The sequence below is a fragment of the Bos indicus x Bos taurus genome, chromosome 18 (assembly GCF_003369695.1).
Source record: "Bos indicus x Bos taurus breed Angus x Brahman F1 hybrid chromosome 18, Bos_hybrid_MaternalHap_v2.0, whole genome shotgun sequence".
Taxonomy (NCBI): Eukaryota; Metazoa; Chordata; class Mammalia; order Artiodactyla; family Bovidae; genus Bos; species Bos indicus x Bos taurus.
In genome coordinates, this window is record NC_040093.1 from 4083756 (window position 1) to 4101335 (window position 17580).

At 49.3% G+C, this 17580-nt stretch overlaps 1 protein-coding gene across 3 annotated transcripts; it reads right to left on the reverse strand.

Moving 5' to 3' along the window:
* Positions 1 to 1739: 1739 nt before the first annotated feature.
* On the reverse strand, positions 1740 to 17484 carry CACNG6 (calcium voltage-gated channel auxiliary subunit gamma 6). 3 transcript variants are annotated; one of them, XM_027514812.1, is made up of 5 exons: positions 15875 to 17484; positions 11574 to 11648; positions 11192 to 11279; positions 9767 to 9904; positions 1740 to 2460 (listed from the first exon to the last, which is right to left on the reverse strand). In XM_027514812.1, the coding sequence occupies exons 1-5, from the start codon at positions 16206 to 16208 to the stop codon at positions 1929 to 1931; spliced, it is 1167 nt and encodes a 388-aa protein (XP_027370613.1). In that variant the 5' UTR covers positions 16209 to 17484; the 3' UTR covers positions 1740 to 1928. The 3 variants fall into 3 exon arrangements, with proteins under 3 accessions (XP_027370613.1, XP_027370614.1, XP_027370615.1); XM_027514813.1 differs by lacking the exon at positions 11192 to 11279 and having other exon boundaries at positions 15875 to 17480; XM_027514814.1 differs by lacking the exons at positions 9767 to 9904; positions 11192 to 11279 and having other exon boundaries at positions 2123 to 2460; positions 15875 to 17482.
* Positions 17485 to 17580: the final 96 nt, after the last annotated feature.

The following is a 17580-nucleotide window of genomic DNA, read 5'->3' on the forward strand; positions in this document are numbered from 1 at the left end:
GCAAAGAGTCGGACACGACTGAGCGACTGAACTGAACTGACTGATCAACCCACTCCAGTACTCTTGCCTGGAAAATCTCATGGACAGAGGAGCCTGGTAGGCTGCAGTCCATGGGGTCACTGAGGGTCGGACATGACTGAGCGACTTCACTTTCACTTTTCACTTTCATGCATTGGAGAAGGAAATGGCAACCCACTCCAGTGTTCTTGCCTGGAGAATCCCAGGGACAGGGGAGCCTGGTGGGCTGCTGTCTGTGGGGTCGCGAAGAGTCGGACACGACTGAAGCAACTTAGCAGTAGGAGTAGCATACATATAAAATATATACTGTTAATATATTTAACTGAACTTATAGTAAATAAATTATATGTAATGTTTTATGTATTACATATATTATATATAATCACATTATAATTTATTCTTAAATATAGAAGCACTTAAGAGACTCACACTCACAATATTTAAACATTTGTAGTCATAAGCCAGCACATATTCCATATTTAAATATTTTTAAACTTAAATTTAAGAGACTTTGGCCTCTGAGCTCAGCTTCAGCGATTCCTACCCAACTGAAGAATTCATTCTTCGCTCGAGTTGAGATTTCTGAGTTGAAAGGTGCACACTGGTCCTCCTGGGAAGAGGCTGGGCCCTCGGGCTGAAGGGCTTGAACGTGACACCCTGGCCCGCTCCCTGAGAGCTGTGGGGGACCGTCTTCCACCAACATTCCGCTCATGATGATCCGAGTGTTGTCTGAGATGGTGGATGCTTTCTCCATAGCTCTCTTCCCCTCTTCCCAAGTCCTCCTCAGAATTCCTTTCACGTTGTATTCCTACCAATGGTCTCGTCGAGGCAATCTAGGCTGATTCTAGAATGCACCTCAAAGTGCCTCCAGCTGCTGCCCATACCCACTTCCAAAGCCACTTGTACATTTGTAGGCATTTGTTACAGCTGAAGCCCCCTGCCAGGCACTGATAAGTGTGCCAGCTTGCTGGGGTGGCCCTGACAAAGCCCCCACACTGGGGGCTTAGACCCTGAAATGCTCTGTCTCAGGGTGCTGGAGACTGGAGGCCTGAGGTCAGGGCGTCTGCAGGGCTGAGGCGGGAGTCTCTTACAGGCAGCTCTCCTAGGCTTGGAGATGGTCGTCTTCTCCCTGTGTCCCTTCACCTCGCCTGCCTGCTGTCCGCCTTCAGAGTATTAGTCTCCTCTCCACACGAGGACACCAGGAGACTTTCCGGGAGGCTCAGTGGTAAAGAACCTGCCTGCAATGCAAGAGACTTGGGTTCAATCCTGTGTCAGAAGAGCCCCTGGAGGAGGGCATGGCCACCCGCTCCAGTATTCTTGCCTGGAGAAGCCCATGGACGGAGGAGCCTGGCAGGCTACGGGCCACGGGTTTGCAGAGAGTCAGACAGCACTGAGTGACTGAGCACAAGCACCTACAGGACTAGGGCTCGGACTAATAACCCCCTTTTCACTGGATCACCTCCGCAAAGGCTCCATTTCCAAACAAGGTCACATTCTGAGGTCCTGGAGGTTCGGACCCCAACACATACTTCCTGCAGGGACCCCATTCAACCCGTAACAATGTCTGTGTTCCATACTGGGTTTTCCATCACTCACTATGGGTTCATTGACATGTGACTTTGGGGCCGACGAGTAGCAGGCAGAGGTTTTCTGAAGAGCACGGTGACCCCTTTTCCCTACCCTGGAATACACAACCCACATCACAACAGACTCCAAAGCTGTTAAATTTCCAAACCTTTAATCCCAAATCAGACCACAGCCAGGTCAGACCCAGATTCTCCCCTCCCTGCTCTCCCCAGAAGAAGTCTCTCCCACAGCTGAATACAACCCAATCTGGGCAACAAGAAGGTCCAATTCCCTCCTAGCACCCCCTGACCTCGCCCATCCACCCCCACCCGCTAGTTACCCCATCAGGTCCCCAGCAGTCTTCCCTGGGGACCCTCGTTTGCAAAAAAATCCTCTCCCCGCCCCACCCCCAAGCAACCCAAATCCAGCCATAGAGAAAAAAGAAAAACATATTTACAGAGGAAAAAGGTATTTACGAGAGGGAGGGGCAGGTTTGTGCAAACAGCGTGGGCCCCAGAGTTCAGAGAACACAGTCTCTCTGGGGCACGGGGTGAAAGATGCAAAGGGGATGGTGGGGAGGGCGGAGGGGCGTTGGGAAGTTGCTGAGAGAACGCACGACGGGATGGTGACGGTGGCGCTAGGGGGCCCTCTGGCCCCACTTGGGACAGAGGGGACTCCAGGGTCCAGGAGGCAGGGCGAGCAGCAGAAAGCAGCCACCTCCCAGCATCAGGATCAGGCCGGCCCCCACGCCACAGCCCAGGGACCAGGAGTACTCGTAGGTCAGGGCCGGGGCCACGGGGGGCTCGGGGCTGACCCTCTGCATCAAGGCTCTCACGGAATGCCGGAAGACCTCTAGGCTGACGAGGACCAGCAGGCCTGCGGGGAGAGAACAGATGTGGTCCTTAGGCCCTGGGGGGTCCCCCACTGAGGTCTGAGCACCTACCCCAATATAGCCCCCCAAACATGCTTCCTCAAGCCGGAAACCTGAGAGGCCCCTCTTAGTGACAGAGCGAAGGGACAAAGGAGGTGATTAAATAGGTAATCCCGCCAAGGGGTCAGGAGTAAAGGAAAATGTTCGGGAGACCCCTGTAAGTTAACAACCATTCAAGAAGACATGCCAGGGAATTCCTTGTCGAGCCAGTGGTTAGGACTCCATGTTGCCACTGCAGGGAGCTGGGGTTCAATCCCTGGTCAGGGAACTAAGATCCTTGGGTGCTGTATGGCACGCCCCCCCCCCAAAAAAAAGCAGGTTTGCTTAACCACAGAGCCAAAACCAAACAGGTTTGCTTAGCAATCAACCCATGCAGCATGAGACATGCCCTCACACAAAGAAACAGTGATGGCATGAGACCCACATCCTGGCCAGTGGGCTCAGTAAGCTACTGACCCCTAGGACACACTTCTCCAGGCATGTGTACTAAAAACAGAAATATAAGGAAAAGGGGACGTTATGCTGAAACCCGAGAGGATTTACCTTATTTTAGTTATTTTATGTTACCACCTTTTTGCTCATTTCCATTGCACTGTGACAGTCCTAGCTTGACCGTGTGTGTGTGTGTGTGTGTGTGTGTGTGTGTGTGTGTTAGTCACTCAGTCGTGTCTGACTCTTTGCAACTCCATGGACTCTAGCCTGCCAGGCTCCTCTGTCCATGGGGTTCTCCAGGCAAGAACACTGAAGAGGGTTGCCATGCCCTCCTCCAGGGGATCATCCCGACCCAGGGTTTGACCATGTATGTAGGGACAAGAAAACTCCCTGCCTGACATGGAGGAGTTGCTGATGATGGAAGCTGGATGTGGGCTTAAGAAGAGAGCAGGGGATTCTCTTTCCCTCCCCACTTTTCTCTTGTTTATAAAACTGCAGCCCACTAAGTTCTCAGCACGGCACCCTCTCACCTGCCCACTTACAAGCATGCTATTCTAATAGATCACTTCTTATCCATCACTTTGCCTCTCACTGAATTCCTTCTGTGCTGAGATATCAAGGACTGGAGCCTCCCAGTGCCCCCCCACCCGAGACATATTTCTTGGTTTCACTAGCACCCCTTTAACGATCACTTACTAAGCACTTGCTCTACAGCAAGCACAGTTTTGGAAGCCGGAGAGAAAGAACAAGACCCAAATTCACAGAGACAGGGTAAAAGGTGGGTGCCGGGAGAGAGAAAGGGTGAGCAGAGAGTTGGTGTTTAATGGGGAGAGAGTTTTAACTGGAGAAGACGTTAAAGTGCTGGAGATGGGTGGTGGGGATGGTTGCAGGACTGTGTGAATGAACTGAATGCCACAGAAAGTGAAAGTGAAGTGAAGTTACTCAGTCGTGTCCGACTCTTTGCCATCCCATGGACTGTAGCCCACCAAGCTCCTCCGTCCATGGGATTCTCCAGGCAAGAATACTGGAGTGGGTTGCCGTTTCCTTCTCCACAGAAGGGGGCACTTAAAACGGTGTGGGGTTCCCTGGTAGTTCAATGGTTAAGACTCATGCTTTCAATGCAGGGGGCATGGGTTTGATCCCTGGTCAGAGAAATAAGATCCTGCATGCTACATTGCATGGTCAAAATATAAAATAAAGGTGTTTTAAAAAAAGGGTTCAAATGGTAACTTTCATGTGTCTTTCACTGCTTAAAAAAAAAAAAAAGAATAAAGCAAACCAAGGAATCAAGAATCACAAAAGGCAAATTAAGACTCCATCAAGGGACTTCCCTGGTGGTCCAGTGATTAAGACTCCACGCTCCCAGTGCAGGGTGCCTGGAATTGGATTCCTGGTTAGGAAACTGGATCCCACATGCTGCAGCTAAGACCTGTCACAGCCAATAAATGTTGTCATTGTTGTTCAGCCGCCAAGTCGTGTCCGATTCTTTGCGACCCCGTGGACTGCAGCACACCAGGCTCCCCTGTCCTTCACTATCTCCTGGAGCTTGCTCAAATTCATGTCCATTGAATTGGTGATGCCATCCAACCATCTTATCCTCTACTGCCCCCTTCTCCTTTTGCCAAATAAACGAGTAAAAATAATTTTTAAAAAGAGAGACTCCTGGAGAAGGAAATGGCAACCCACTCCAGCATTCTTGCATGGGAAATCCCATGGATACAGGAACCTGGCAGGCTACAGTCCATGGGGTCACAAAAGAGTCAGACACGACTTAGCAACAAATAAACAAAAATAATTAAAAAAAATAAAAAATAAAAAGAGAGACTCCATCAAGACTTTAGTAAAGAGTGATGATGGAATCTAACTTAGTTGAAGCCACTGACGCAGAGAGCAGAATGGTGGTTGCCAGGGACTGAGGGGACGGGGAAATGAGGAGATGCTAATCAGAGGGTACAGATGTCCAGCTGCAAGAAGAATCAGTTCTGGAGGTCTGCTGTACAGTATGGTGACCACAGGCTTCCCTGGTGGCTCAGATGGTAAAGAATCCGCCTGCAATGCAGGAGACTGAGTTCGATCCCTGGGTTGGGAAGATCTCCCAGAGAAGGGAAAGGCTACCCACTCCAGTATTCTGGCCTGGAAAATTCCAAGGACCGTATAGTCCATGGGGTTGCAAAGAGTCAGACATGACTGAGCGACTAAGCACTGCACATGGTGATTATAGTTAATATACCATATACGTAAACTTGCTAAGAGAGTAGATCTTAAATGTTCTTGCTACCAAAAAAAAAAAAAAAGATTAGTACATGAGGTCATGAATGTGTCAGCTAGTTTGATTGTCATGACCATTTTATCATGTGTATCAAAACATATCAAAACATCGAGTGGTAGGGGAGTTCCTTGGTGGCGTGGTGGTGAGAACTTGGCGCTTCCACTGCCGTGGCCCAGGTTCAATCCCTGGTCAGGGGACGGAGAGATCCTGCAAGTCACACAGTGTGGCCAAAAAACAAAACGAACAAACGAAAACCCAACAACATCAAGTGCACACCTTATATACAACAGTGTGTATGTATATGTATGTGCCGTGTCGTGTGCTCAGCCATGTCTGACTCTTTGCAACCCCTTGGACTATAGCCCACCAGACTCCTCTGTCCGTGGGATTCTCCAGGCAAGACTCCAGTGGATTGCCATGCCCTCCTCCAGGGGATCTTCCTGACCCAGGGATTGAACCCATGTCTCTGGCATTGTAGGCAGATTCTTTACTGTCTGAGCCATCATGGAAGCCCATATATGTGTATATGTATATATGTAAGTGTGTATATATGCACACAATTGATACTTGTCACTCATATGCCAATGAAACTGACAAGAAAAAAGAGTGATGGCAGATTACAAAATGAAAAGACAATCAGGCAAGTTGTAATGTGATTTGATTAAGAAAAGAAAAAAGAAAGGAACAAGACCAGCAAAGACCCTCACAGAACCTATGTTCTAGTTGGAGAAGACAGATGGTAAACAAATAAACCCAGGCTTGCAAAACTCAGAGGCCTCCAGGGGACAATGAGAAAGTACAAACAGATGAGCAGGCAGGTGTGGTGGGGACAGTGACAAAGGGTGGCCCAGACCCAGCTTCAGCCAAGGGCAGCTCATCAGAAGCAGGGGCTTAACGGACTAGATTTTCTGGTTTTCTAAGAACAGCTGGAATTTTGAAAACTGATTATTGTTTCTTGGGGAGGCATTCACCCAAAATATTGGGTGAGTTTAAATATTGGCTCAGAGAAACCTCTATACACTGCCTGCCAAACAAAGTACATTTATGGGCTGTTGCTGGCCTGTGGGCAGCCAGGCTGTGACTCTCAAAGTAAACACATGAGAAGATGGGGTAATTTCAGACAGTGATGCAGGCTAGGAAGGAGATAAAAACAGAGTGATGGGAAGGGGCGGGGGCTGAGGCTCAAGATGGCGTCATCAGAACAGCCACTGGAGCTGAGACCCAGATGGACGAAAAGAAGCCTGCCGTGCACAGAACTTAGGGGTAGTGGCTCCGGGCAGAAGCAATGCCTCTCTCACATGACCTAGAGGGGTACATGGGACCCGGACCCGGCCTACTTCTTCAGCCTCCTCTCGAGCTGCACTTCCCGCCCTACAGCGGCATGGTGTAAGATTTCTTTCAGGACTTGAATGCACCCAATTTGTTCAAGCCTGGAGACCTTTATGGTGCTTGGAATAACTGCTTCCCCTCCCTAAGCCTACATGACACATGCTCATTCTCTACATCCCTACTTAAGTTACATTTCTTCCGAGAAGCCTTCCCTGACCACTGTCACTTAAGTCTCTGTTGGGTCCACCCAGTTACAGGTTTCCATTATACACTTTACTTTTCATTTATAGCATTAATCACAATTGGTAATTATTAATATACATTAATTTATATGAGTGTTATTTATTTGCCTGGTTTCTATATCTCCCAACAGAGTAGAAACCTGTGAGGGCCAGGAACTTGTTTGTTTCATATCCCTAAAACAGAGGACACCTGACACATATACTTTATGGAGAAAAACAATATAACCCGAACATGTTTGACGTCTAGGGAGACCTCGAAACCCCCACCTGCCCCGACATCCAGTATAAGAAAAATAATTACGGAGTCAAATCTACCCTTCACTTTCATTTGGTTGTACAATCTGCAGAGCATTTTGTGCCCGAAACTTTCATAAAACACTTTAATGTCCGCACTTTCATGGCACCCTCAGGAATAACACAGGCGTGAGTTCAATAATAACACCAACACCAAATTCCTACCAAGCTAAAAATTCCATGACAGCAGAAATCATCTTAATCTGGTCTTCATTCTGTCCCCAGTAGTGCCTAACACAGCATCCAGCACTTACTAGATATTAAAGACACACTGTATCATTGAATGAATGGGTGGATGGACAGATAGATGAATATACGAATGGAAGGAGAAACAGAAAAATGGGGAAAAAAGGAAGGAAGAAAAAGCAGTGGGGAGGGAGCTGATTGATGGATCAGTGTAAAGATGGGTGGATGGATAGGATAGGTACTTGACAAATAGATACTTGAATGCATGAGTTCATAAATATGAAATTTAAACTCAGAGAAGGAGAGCAATTTCCCCAAGATCACTCATCTCTTAATGGTCACTTGCTTATGCTGGGTCTTCAATTGCGGCATATGGGCTCTTTAGTTGTGGCACGTGAAACCTTAGCTGTGGCTCATGGGATCCAGTTCCCTGACCAGAGGTCAGACCCCAGTCACCTGCATTGGGATTACGGAATCTTAACCACTGGACCACCAGGAAAATCCCTCCTGGTTTGTCTTTTACACCAGTTATCCTCGCTCTCCATGCTCCAACCTCACTGGCTGTCTTTCAGGACCTGAAATTCACCAAACGTTTTTCTAGCTTGGTTACCCATAATTTAACATGGTAAGTGTCACCTCCTCCAAGAGGCCTTCTCTAACTCTGCTTTAAATCAAGTGCCCTCATGAGGCACTCTCACAGGACTCTACTTTTTCTTGGGCACTTACTGCCATTTATAACTGTGTGATAATTTGTATCATTTCTATGTCCTTAGCCAGATGATAACTTCCTTCACCTTTCTGTCTTCTATAGTCTTCCTATGACACGCATGTTCACACCTATGCATAGTGTAATGGGTCTGTGTGCATAGCAGTGATTTAAGTGAACTAATGGATAAACGGAACAGAGGAAAGGGAGTGACTTTCTCCCCAATGAAACAGAGGAAAGGGAGTGACTGACTTTCTCCCCTTTGTTTAGGAAGCTCTCTAAGGCACAAACCAATAATAAGAATGTGATTATTGGGACTTCCCTGGTTGTCTGCCTTGCAATGCAGGGGATATGGATTTGATTCTTGGTTGGGGAACTAAGACCCCATTGCTGCAGAGCAGCTTAGCCTGAACGCCACACCTAGAGTGTCCGTGAGCTGCAGTAAAAGATCCCAGGTGCCACAACTATGACCTGACACAGTCAGTGAGTGAATAAATATTTTTTTAAAAGAATGTGATTATTAATCATTTCTATTTGAGTGTGCTCTTGACCATTTGTATCTCCCTTGCCTCATTTTTCACCAAGCCTCTACTTCATCTGTGGATTAAGGTTACCTTGTACATTTGTGCAAATTTTGCCCTGCTTTATGCTCTGATCTTCATTCTGTTCCTCAAACTTGCCAAATATTTCACAGACTTCACATATCCTGTTTATATCACTATTACCACATTACCAGCATCACCACCACCACACGATCACCACCGACATGGCCACCGCTACTGCCAACACCACACTGGGTAATTCCTGTTCCTCATTTGATTATTAGCTTGAATACCACTTTCTCAAACTTTCCCTGACACACCTCCCACCCCAGTGTGTACCCCTTATATGCTTTATCATAACTCTCATCACAACTATAGTTGACTTGTTGTTGAATTGGTTACTTTGAACAGGTTACTGTCTATTTCTGTCAGAATCTAGGCTTTATGAGGGCAGACACAGTGTCTGTCTTATGAATCTTATATCTCCAGCCCTTCGCCTAATGTCTGGAACACAGTAGGTGCTCATTAGATCCATGAAAGATAAATGAAACTTTTATGATGAATGACCTATCTATCCACCTTAGAAACCGTCGGATCCAGTGAGGGCTACATTTCACAAGATGCAGACTTTTTGGACTGTCAACTCCAAAAATGCAACAGTTCTTACAGACCCCAAGTGCCAATCTAAAAGAGTGTCTAGAGAACCTTCAATTCTTGGCCAACAACAGCGCTTGGAATTTTCTTATATTTAAGACTACTATAGCCCTTGTGCTTCCCAGAATGCAACCAGTGCTTAGAGAGCTTCTTCAACCTCCCAGCATGCAACAGCTCATGGGGCTCTCCCTCACCCTGTGAGCAGGCAACAGTGCTTGGAGACCCTAGATTCCAATCTAAAAAAGCGTTTGATTCAGCAGCAGAACTTAGAACTCTTCCATCTCTGAGAGTTCTATAGCACTTGAGCTTCTGTCAACTCCTAGCACACAACAGTGCTTGGAGACCTGATCTCTCAACATGCAACAGTGCTCAGAGACCTCCCTCGACCTCCCAGCATGCAACAGTGCTTGGAAACACAACTTCCCAGCATGCAACAGGGCTTTAAGACCCAACCTCCCAGCATGCAATGGTGCTTGGAGACCCGACTTTCCACCATGCAACAGGGCTTGAAGACCCAACCTCCCAGCATGCAAGAGAGGTTGAAATCCAGATCTCCTAACATGCAGTGTCCTTGGTCTGCAGGCCCTCAACCCTCACCTGAGAGGCCAAAGCAGACGGCTCCAACCCGGAGCAGGAACTCTGCACCTTTGCTGAGCACCATGATGATACAGAGGCACCCCAGGGCCATAACTGCCAAGCCTAGCACTGCTATCACTGCAGCTGCCTGGTTCACCTCTGTGAGGAGGGGAAGGGGAAATAGAGAACGCTGGATGTAGGAAGTGGAGAGAACTCCCCTACAGGGACTCAGAACCAGGAATATGAAAGATTCAGGACTAGAGAAGAATTTTCAAGTAGCAGATCATCCAGTCCAATATTTTACTTATACTGTTCAAGGAACTAAGACTCAGAAAGGGTCAGTTATTTGCCTAAGGTCAAAGAGCCAAGAATGGGCAGAGCCAGGATTAGAAGGAGATGGGAACTACCAATCATCATTTATGATCTGTCACCATTTGTTTACTAGTGGAGAAACTGAGGCAGTGGGTTGTGTGTGTGTGGGGGGGAGACAACAGAGAAGGCCGTACATTACAGTGCGATGATCCAAGTTGGAATTCTCCCTAGCTACTTTCTAGCTGGAAGGTTCTGCTAAAGCCACTGAACTTCTCTGAGCCTCACTTTCCTCTTCTAGAAAAATCAAGACGAAAGTCCCTATTTGGTCTGCTGTGAGGATTAGAAATGACACATGTAATGTGCCCAGTGCCCAGCGTGGCTCACAGCACTTGGTCCATAGCCGTGCCCTGAGGGTATTTTACTATCCTGGGGCGGGGGTGCACAATGACTTGCCCAAGCCCACTTAGCACCAAGGTAAGGAAGAAAGGAGCGGAGAAGACAGGAAACCACTGTTTAATGAGGGCCTACTATGTGTCAGGCACCACACTATGTTTTAGCTGCCCCATCTCATTAAATCCTTATAAAGACTAGATAAGGCTGATGACATGATCACAGTTCCTTTACTGGCGAGGATACCGAGGTACTGGGGTGGTGGAGAAACTGTGTTAGGGTAGAAACGGTAAAGTCTTAAGAGTTTCATTGTTTAGTATGCAGCCACTACCCACAGATGGTGTTTTCATTTGAAATGGATTTAAATGCAATGAAACTGAAAACTCAGTGTCTTAGTCGCGCCAGCCACATCTGGTCAGTGGCTGCCATACTGGTTGGTGTAGATTCAGAAACATTTCCATTTTCACAGCATGGTTTATAGAAGAGCGCTGAGTTGGAGTCGGAATTATTTGGGTTTAAATTATGCCTCTCTGCCACTTTCTGGGGAAAGAAACCATTTATGGGCTTCCGTTTTCTCATCTGGTAGATTAAGATAAAGGCCCTGCCCTGCAGAGTCATGGAAAGGACTGGAAGTCTTATAAATGAAACTCTCAGGGCTGTGCTTAGCATGTGGGAAACGCACACTTGTGAGATGTTATTGTACTACCCACAGAGAGGGGCTGGGATTTGCCCAAAATAACACACCTGAGGCAGGGACACTGGACAGAGGGCCCTGAAGAATCACCTCTCCCCAAAGGTGAGACCTCCCAAGACTTAGGAGCTTGTGCCCATCCTGCAGCAAAGCAGAGAAGAGCATGATGCTATCAAGAACTCCTTGGGTACTAACAGATACAAACTACTGTACATAAAGTAGATAACCAACAAGGACTTATTGTCTAGCATGGAGAAGTATAATCAATATCTTCTAATAAATAAGGGAATATCATCTGAAAAAATAATGGAATCATTTTGCTGCACCCCTGAAACCAACACAGTATTGTAAACAAACTCTGTCAATTTAAAAAGAAAGAAAAGAATTCCTTTGGCGTGGTCATCCCATCCCCTCTGCCGGGTGAAATGTTCTTACCTTTCTTCGTGGTTCTCTGGAAGATGTGTGCATTCTCTCCCGTGGTGAAGAATTTAAAATAAGTGCAATTTGCTTCTGTAGGAGGAGCAGGGGAGAGAAAAAGAGAGGTAATGACATGGAGATCCCTAGTGTAAGCTCAGGGCTGGACATTTAGCATAGCTCACAATAACCCAGAAATATGACATTAGCATCCCTGATAAACAGAGAGAAATGATGTCCAGAAAAGGAAAACCACCTGCTATCACACAGCTATCAAGGAGCTGGGACTCCAATCCAGAGCTGAGAAGTCCAGATCTGTGGCCGTGAGAGGGCTATTGACCTTTCTGAGCTTCTGACTCTTCCTCTATAAACTGAGTTAATAGTCTCTTCCCTGACTCTGTCATATGGACTTGTTTAGGGTCAAATGAGATTAGAAACGGATAACCGCTTTATTCAACAGAGCACACCAAGATCCAGGCAGAAGGTTAACACGTTCAGAAGAGATTCTTTATCTCAGAAAGGGCTCCTGTCTACACAAAGAACTCCTGCTGATCATCAAGAAAAGAGAGATAACCCAGTTGAAAAATGGGCAAAGGAGATGAATAGTCAGTTCATATGAGAAGAAGCCCGGATTACTCACAAGAACATAAAGAGATGCTCCATCTCACCAGGGATCAAAGAAATGCAACTTAAATCAGCAGGGAGACACCACTTTAGATCAATTAGATTGGGAAATATTAAAAAGATAATATTAAGCACTTGGAAGGATAAGAGGAAACATCTGGGGGTATAACAGGTACTAGTCTTTTTTGGAAAGCACTCTGGAGTACTTTATGAAATGAAGTATGTTTATACCCTATAACCCAGCAATTTTACTTCTGGGTATACATCTAGAAAAAAACCACATGCAGGAAAATCTATGTATTGCCTGATGTTCATTGCAACACTGTTTATAAAAACATGGAGTCAGAATAATCAACCTGGTCCCCATATCTATGGGAATAGACAAGTAAATGTGATGGATGCTTCCCAGGCAAGCCTCTGCAGCACACAGTAGCCACGAACTAGAATAACAGAAACTAGACTGGAGAGATTTGAGAAACACAGCATTGAGGGAAAAAAAATCACAAATAGGAAAAACATCTAGAGCATGATATCATTTATGTAAATTAAAATACATATATAAAAATAACACTATATATTTTCCAAGTTAAAACATATATCCAATGCATTAAAGAGATGAATTAGGAGGTTTTTTTTTTTTTTAAAGAATGTAAAATAATGCACAAGAAAGAACCAGCTAAGGCTGGTAATGATTTTGTGACACAAGCTGAAAAGTTATGATTCATCTAACGCTGTGTACTTGAAGTTTAAGGAACCCCACACTTCAGGGGGGAAAAAGATGCTTTCTAAACTGCATTTTAAAGCCAGAATTTCCCATAGAACACACCTAGAATCAGCTTTCTCATTCCACAGATGGGGAAACTGAGGATGATGAAAGGGGAGGAGAGAAGTTGTGAATAAGAGGGGGAAAGGAGACAGAAGAGAGGTCAGGTGGTCTTGGGAAGTGGTAAGGAACTTTCCAAAGTGAAGAGGGATGCTGAAGGACAAGAGGTAAGCTCCTGAGTCAGGTGAGGGGATGTGGACACTCCACCTGGTATTCGGAAGGAAGGAGAAGAGCATGACGTATCCCGGCAGGGGCAGTGAGTCCTGATTCTGCAGCAGTAAGAAGCAAAAGATGCTTCGTGCAGCAGAGCAAAGGGCGAGGATGCTGTCTGTAGTGGCTGGGGGAGAAATGCGGTCTTCCTCTGAAAGGGAAATGGAAAGTCTCATCTAGAGAGTGAGACGGGGTGGTACATCTTTCTGAGAGAGTGTGTGGTATCTGGCACCCCGTTTTGGCTGCTAATGATTTAGGTTATCTTGTCTCTTATCTCAGAGGATGTGGTACATCTCATTTGGAAAAAGAGTGGGATATGGGTCACCCCTGCTTGGGGATGTCCTTTTATGGGCCATGAGATGGGTGAGATATTTCTGAAACCTTGAAAGCTGGGAGATGTCTTTTGAAGGGTCAGGACTGTGGGCTGATGGGGATGGTCCTTTAAGAAAGTTAAAGCCCTTTCTGATCATTAGAGAGACATCAAGGGATATGAAGGACCCCAGAGTATGCAGTTAGAGGAGATGGGACATCTCGTCCAGTGCAGTGAGGACCTCTGGGGCATATTTATAGACTAATGAGATGCAGTATATTGTAGTTGTTAAGAACCAGATGACCAGGGTTCAAGCCCCATGTGACTAGCCTGGGTGCTTAGACAGAGCCATTCATATTTCTTTCTCTCTCTCTCTTTTAAAAAAACTTCAGTTCTTTTCAAATTGCATATACTTAACTTTAATTTCTTTTTTGGCCGCATTACAGTGGCGTGTGGGATCTTAGTTCCCCAAACAGGAATGGAACCCATGCCCCCTGTATTGGCAGGGTGGATTCTTAACCATTGGACCACCACAGAAGTCCGGATCCATTTATATACACTTTTGCTCTCTGTTTTGGGGATGATAATAACTACTTACAGGGTTGTTATGAAGATTGATAAGTTAATGCAGATGAAATACTTAGGACCGAGCCAGGCACTACATAAGCATCTAATACATATTTCTGACTTTATCTTTATTAAAATTTTTTATTAGAGCATACTTAATTTACAATATCTAACACTTTTTTTTTTTCACCAGAGCATCCCATTTCTCAAAAATTTGGGAACATCTGCTTGAGGCTCTGAGGGGTGAGCATGAGCCCATCTGCACACTGAGTGGGTGGGTATCTCAGGTCAAGGGCACGTGGCACCCCATTTTGCTATCAAGGGTGTGTGTAAAGAATCTGCCTGCAATGCGGGAGACCTGGGTTCGATCCGTGGGTCAGGAATATCCCCTGGAGAAGGGGATGGCAACCCACTCCAGTATTCTGGCCTGGAGAATTCCACGGACAAAGGGGTCTGGCAGGCTACAGTCCATAGGGTTGCAAAGAGTTGAACACCACTGAAGCAATGGAACACACACACAAGATAATAAGACGTCCTTTGGAGAGGAAAGAGGAGGGTTGGCGATGCCATGCAGGCGATCAAGCATGCGACATCCTAAATGGGCTCTGAGGGGTGTCAGATAGTTTCCTTGGGTCAGTAGAGGTGGAGTGAGATCTCATCTGTTCCCAGGGGGTATAGGGTGTCCCACTGGTATAAGTTTAGGGCATGGCATGTCCCGTCTGGGAGAGTGAGAGGTATGGGAGAGCTCTCTGGCAGGGCTGGGGGTGAAAGAGCCACTCTGTGGGAAATTGAGGGCTGTGGGGGTGTCTGGAAGAGACAGCGAGGGGGGCTGGAGTGTCCAGTCTGAGGATGTGAGGTGAAACGGGGAGGGAAAGAAGATTTCCCAGGAAGCAGGAGGGCTGCCCTGGGATGTGGGAGGTGTCTCCCGAGAGCTCTGTTTTGGTGGACTCGGTAGGAGGGAACAGCAGATTGTACTCTGGGGTAGGCGTCAAGGCGGGCTATCTCCCCAGGGCCTGCAGGGTCGGGCCGCAGGCTGTCTCCAGAGTGGGAAGAGCAAGCTGACACCAGGAACCCAGAGTCTTTCTCTAAGGGAGCAGGCTGTCTCAGGGGGGCGGGGGGCGTTTCTGCGGGGACCAGACTGTCTGAGGCACCAACTGTGTCCAGAGTCACCATCTGGGTCTCATGCCCCAGGCTGTGAGCAGAGACACAAGGTTTCTCTAGGGACACGGGCTCTCTGGGGCTTCCCTAGTGGATCGGACAGTAAAGAATCTGCCTGTAATCCAGGAGAGCTGGGTGGGGAAGATCCCCTGGAGGAGGGCATGGCAACCCACTCCAGTATTCTTGCCTTGAAAATCCCGGGGACAGAGGAGCCTGGTGGGCTACAGTCCATGGGGTCGCAAAGAGTCAGACACGACTATTATCTACCTTTCTATCTGTCTTATGGGTTCTCTGGGGGTACAGACTGGTCCAGGGGCACACAAATGACTGGGATCACGGGTTGTGCTGGGGGTCTGGAGTTTTGGAGGTCCTGGAATAGTCTGGGGCTGGCCTGGGGACCCAGGCTAGTTTGGGGATACAGACTCCCTCTCCGCACGGTGTGCGCCTGGGGCAGTTATTCCCGGGAGAACAGGCTGAGGTTGGCAGGGTAGGGGGCGCATTCTGAGGGTGCCAGCTCGCTCTCCTGGGGCGGGGGGCAGGCTCTCTCTGGGGCTCGTCTTTCTCAGACAGCCGCCTCTCGGCGGCTTGCGGGGGTCCCAGCCCCCGCGCGGGGGCGGGCGCCGGCCTCACCTCCGGGCAGCTCGGCGGGCCCGCAGGTGTCTCTGCCCGCGGGCACGTCCGCCTGCCACAGTCGTTTGGTGCACATCTTCCAGAGGCCCAGGTGCGCCGCGTCGCAGACGGCGCTGCCGTTGTCCCGGTAGGTGTTGAGCTCCACCCAGAACTCGGTGCCGACGGCCAGCACGGCCAGCGTGGCGCCCACGGAGGTCAGCAGCAGCGCCAGCTTGATCTTGCCCTCGCGCTCCGGGGTCATCTGGGCCTTGGGCTGCCCACGAGCCCGCCGCCGGGCCGCGGCCCCCCGCCGGCGGTTCTCCTCTTGCAGGAAGAAGTTGGACCACATCATCATCGCGCCTGGCGGGCGGTGGGGCTCAGGGGCCGAGAGGGCAGAGCTGAGGCGGGCTCCTGAGGGGGAGGTTGGAGGGGGGGGGGCCCGCCTGGGGTCTGGCAGCGGGGGTGAGGGGCTCGGAAAAGGGAGGTCTGAGTCCCCCAGGAACCTCAGACGGGGAAGTCGAGGTCACCTCTGGGGCTTAATATACTAGATAATATACTATACCGAGAAAATACTAGATCCTGAGCCGAGAAGCCTCTCAGACTCCCGGGGGCGGGGGGTGGAGGGGGGGCGGGTACCCAGAGGAGCTCAGCAAAGAAGATGGGACCGGAGAAAAACAAAGTTACCCCAGCCTCAGGGCTAGAACCTGGGTACCCTGGAGCGGGGGTGGGAGGACTACAGAAGGAGGAACTGAGGGTCTGCGGAAGCTCTGAGGGGCTGCTCTGGGGTCCCCACTGGGAGGAATCTGTGTTTCCACAGGGAAACTGTGTTTCCTGGGGCGGGGGGAAGGATCCGAGCTTCCCCCTAAGGCTCAGAGTTTGGGGTCCTCAGGAAGGGGAGCTGAGGTCCTCCTGTGTGTGTGTGTGTGTGTGTGTGTGTGTGTATAGGGTGGGGGATGCTTCCTGGCTTCTTTTGGGCTCAGAGTCTGAGAAGGAGATGGATCCCGTCTGGGGTTCAGAAGAGGAAAAACTGGGGTGCAGGGGGTTCCGAAGGGGAAGTTAGAATTACTTCTGGGTCTCAGAGAGGCAGTAGGAACCCCCCCAGCTTTAACAGAGAGAGATCAGCAAAGTCCTGACTGGGGTTCAAAGCAAGGAAGCTGGGGACCAGCTGGAATTCCGGAAAGTGGGGGGCGGGGGTGTTCTCCCTGGCCATTCAGAGAGGACAGCGGAGAAGCTCTGCCCGGGGCTGCGAGGGGACCAGGGGCTGAGGGGACCGTGGGGCCCAGAGAAGGGGCCTGAGGGATACCTCTCACCCCGAGACTCGGGAGGGGGGCCTGGGGTCCGCACTGGGGCTCAGATGAAGGGGCTGTGGTCCGCACCGCGGCTCAGGAAGTGGGGACCACGTCCCGCCGCGGTTAGAAGGGCGGCTGGGGCCCGGAACTGACTGGGTGTCCCTTTGCGATCGCTCGCCTCCCCTCCCCCGGGCTCCCAGGGCTGGCCGGGCCGGGCCCGCTCCAGGCCGGGCGCCTCCCTAGGGCTTCCCACCCCCGGCTCCCGGGCAGGGACCCCGCGGGCTCTCCTGCCTCCGCGCCGCGCCGCCCCCAGCTCCGCGAGGCCTCCGAACCGCCGGCTCCGCGCGCCGCCGCCCGCCGGCCCGGCCGCTCCGCGCACTCCAGGCCTCGCCCCCATCCGCCGCCCCCTGCACCCTCGCCGGCTATTTCGGGCTCGAC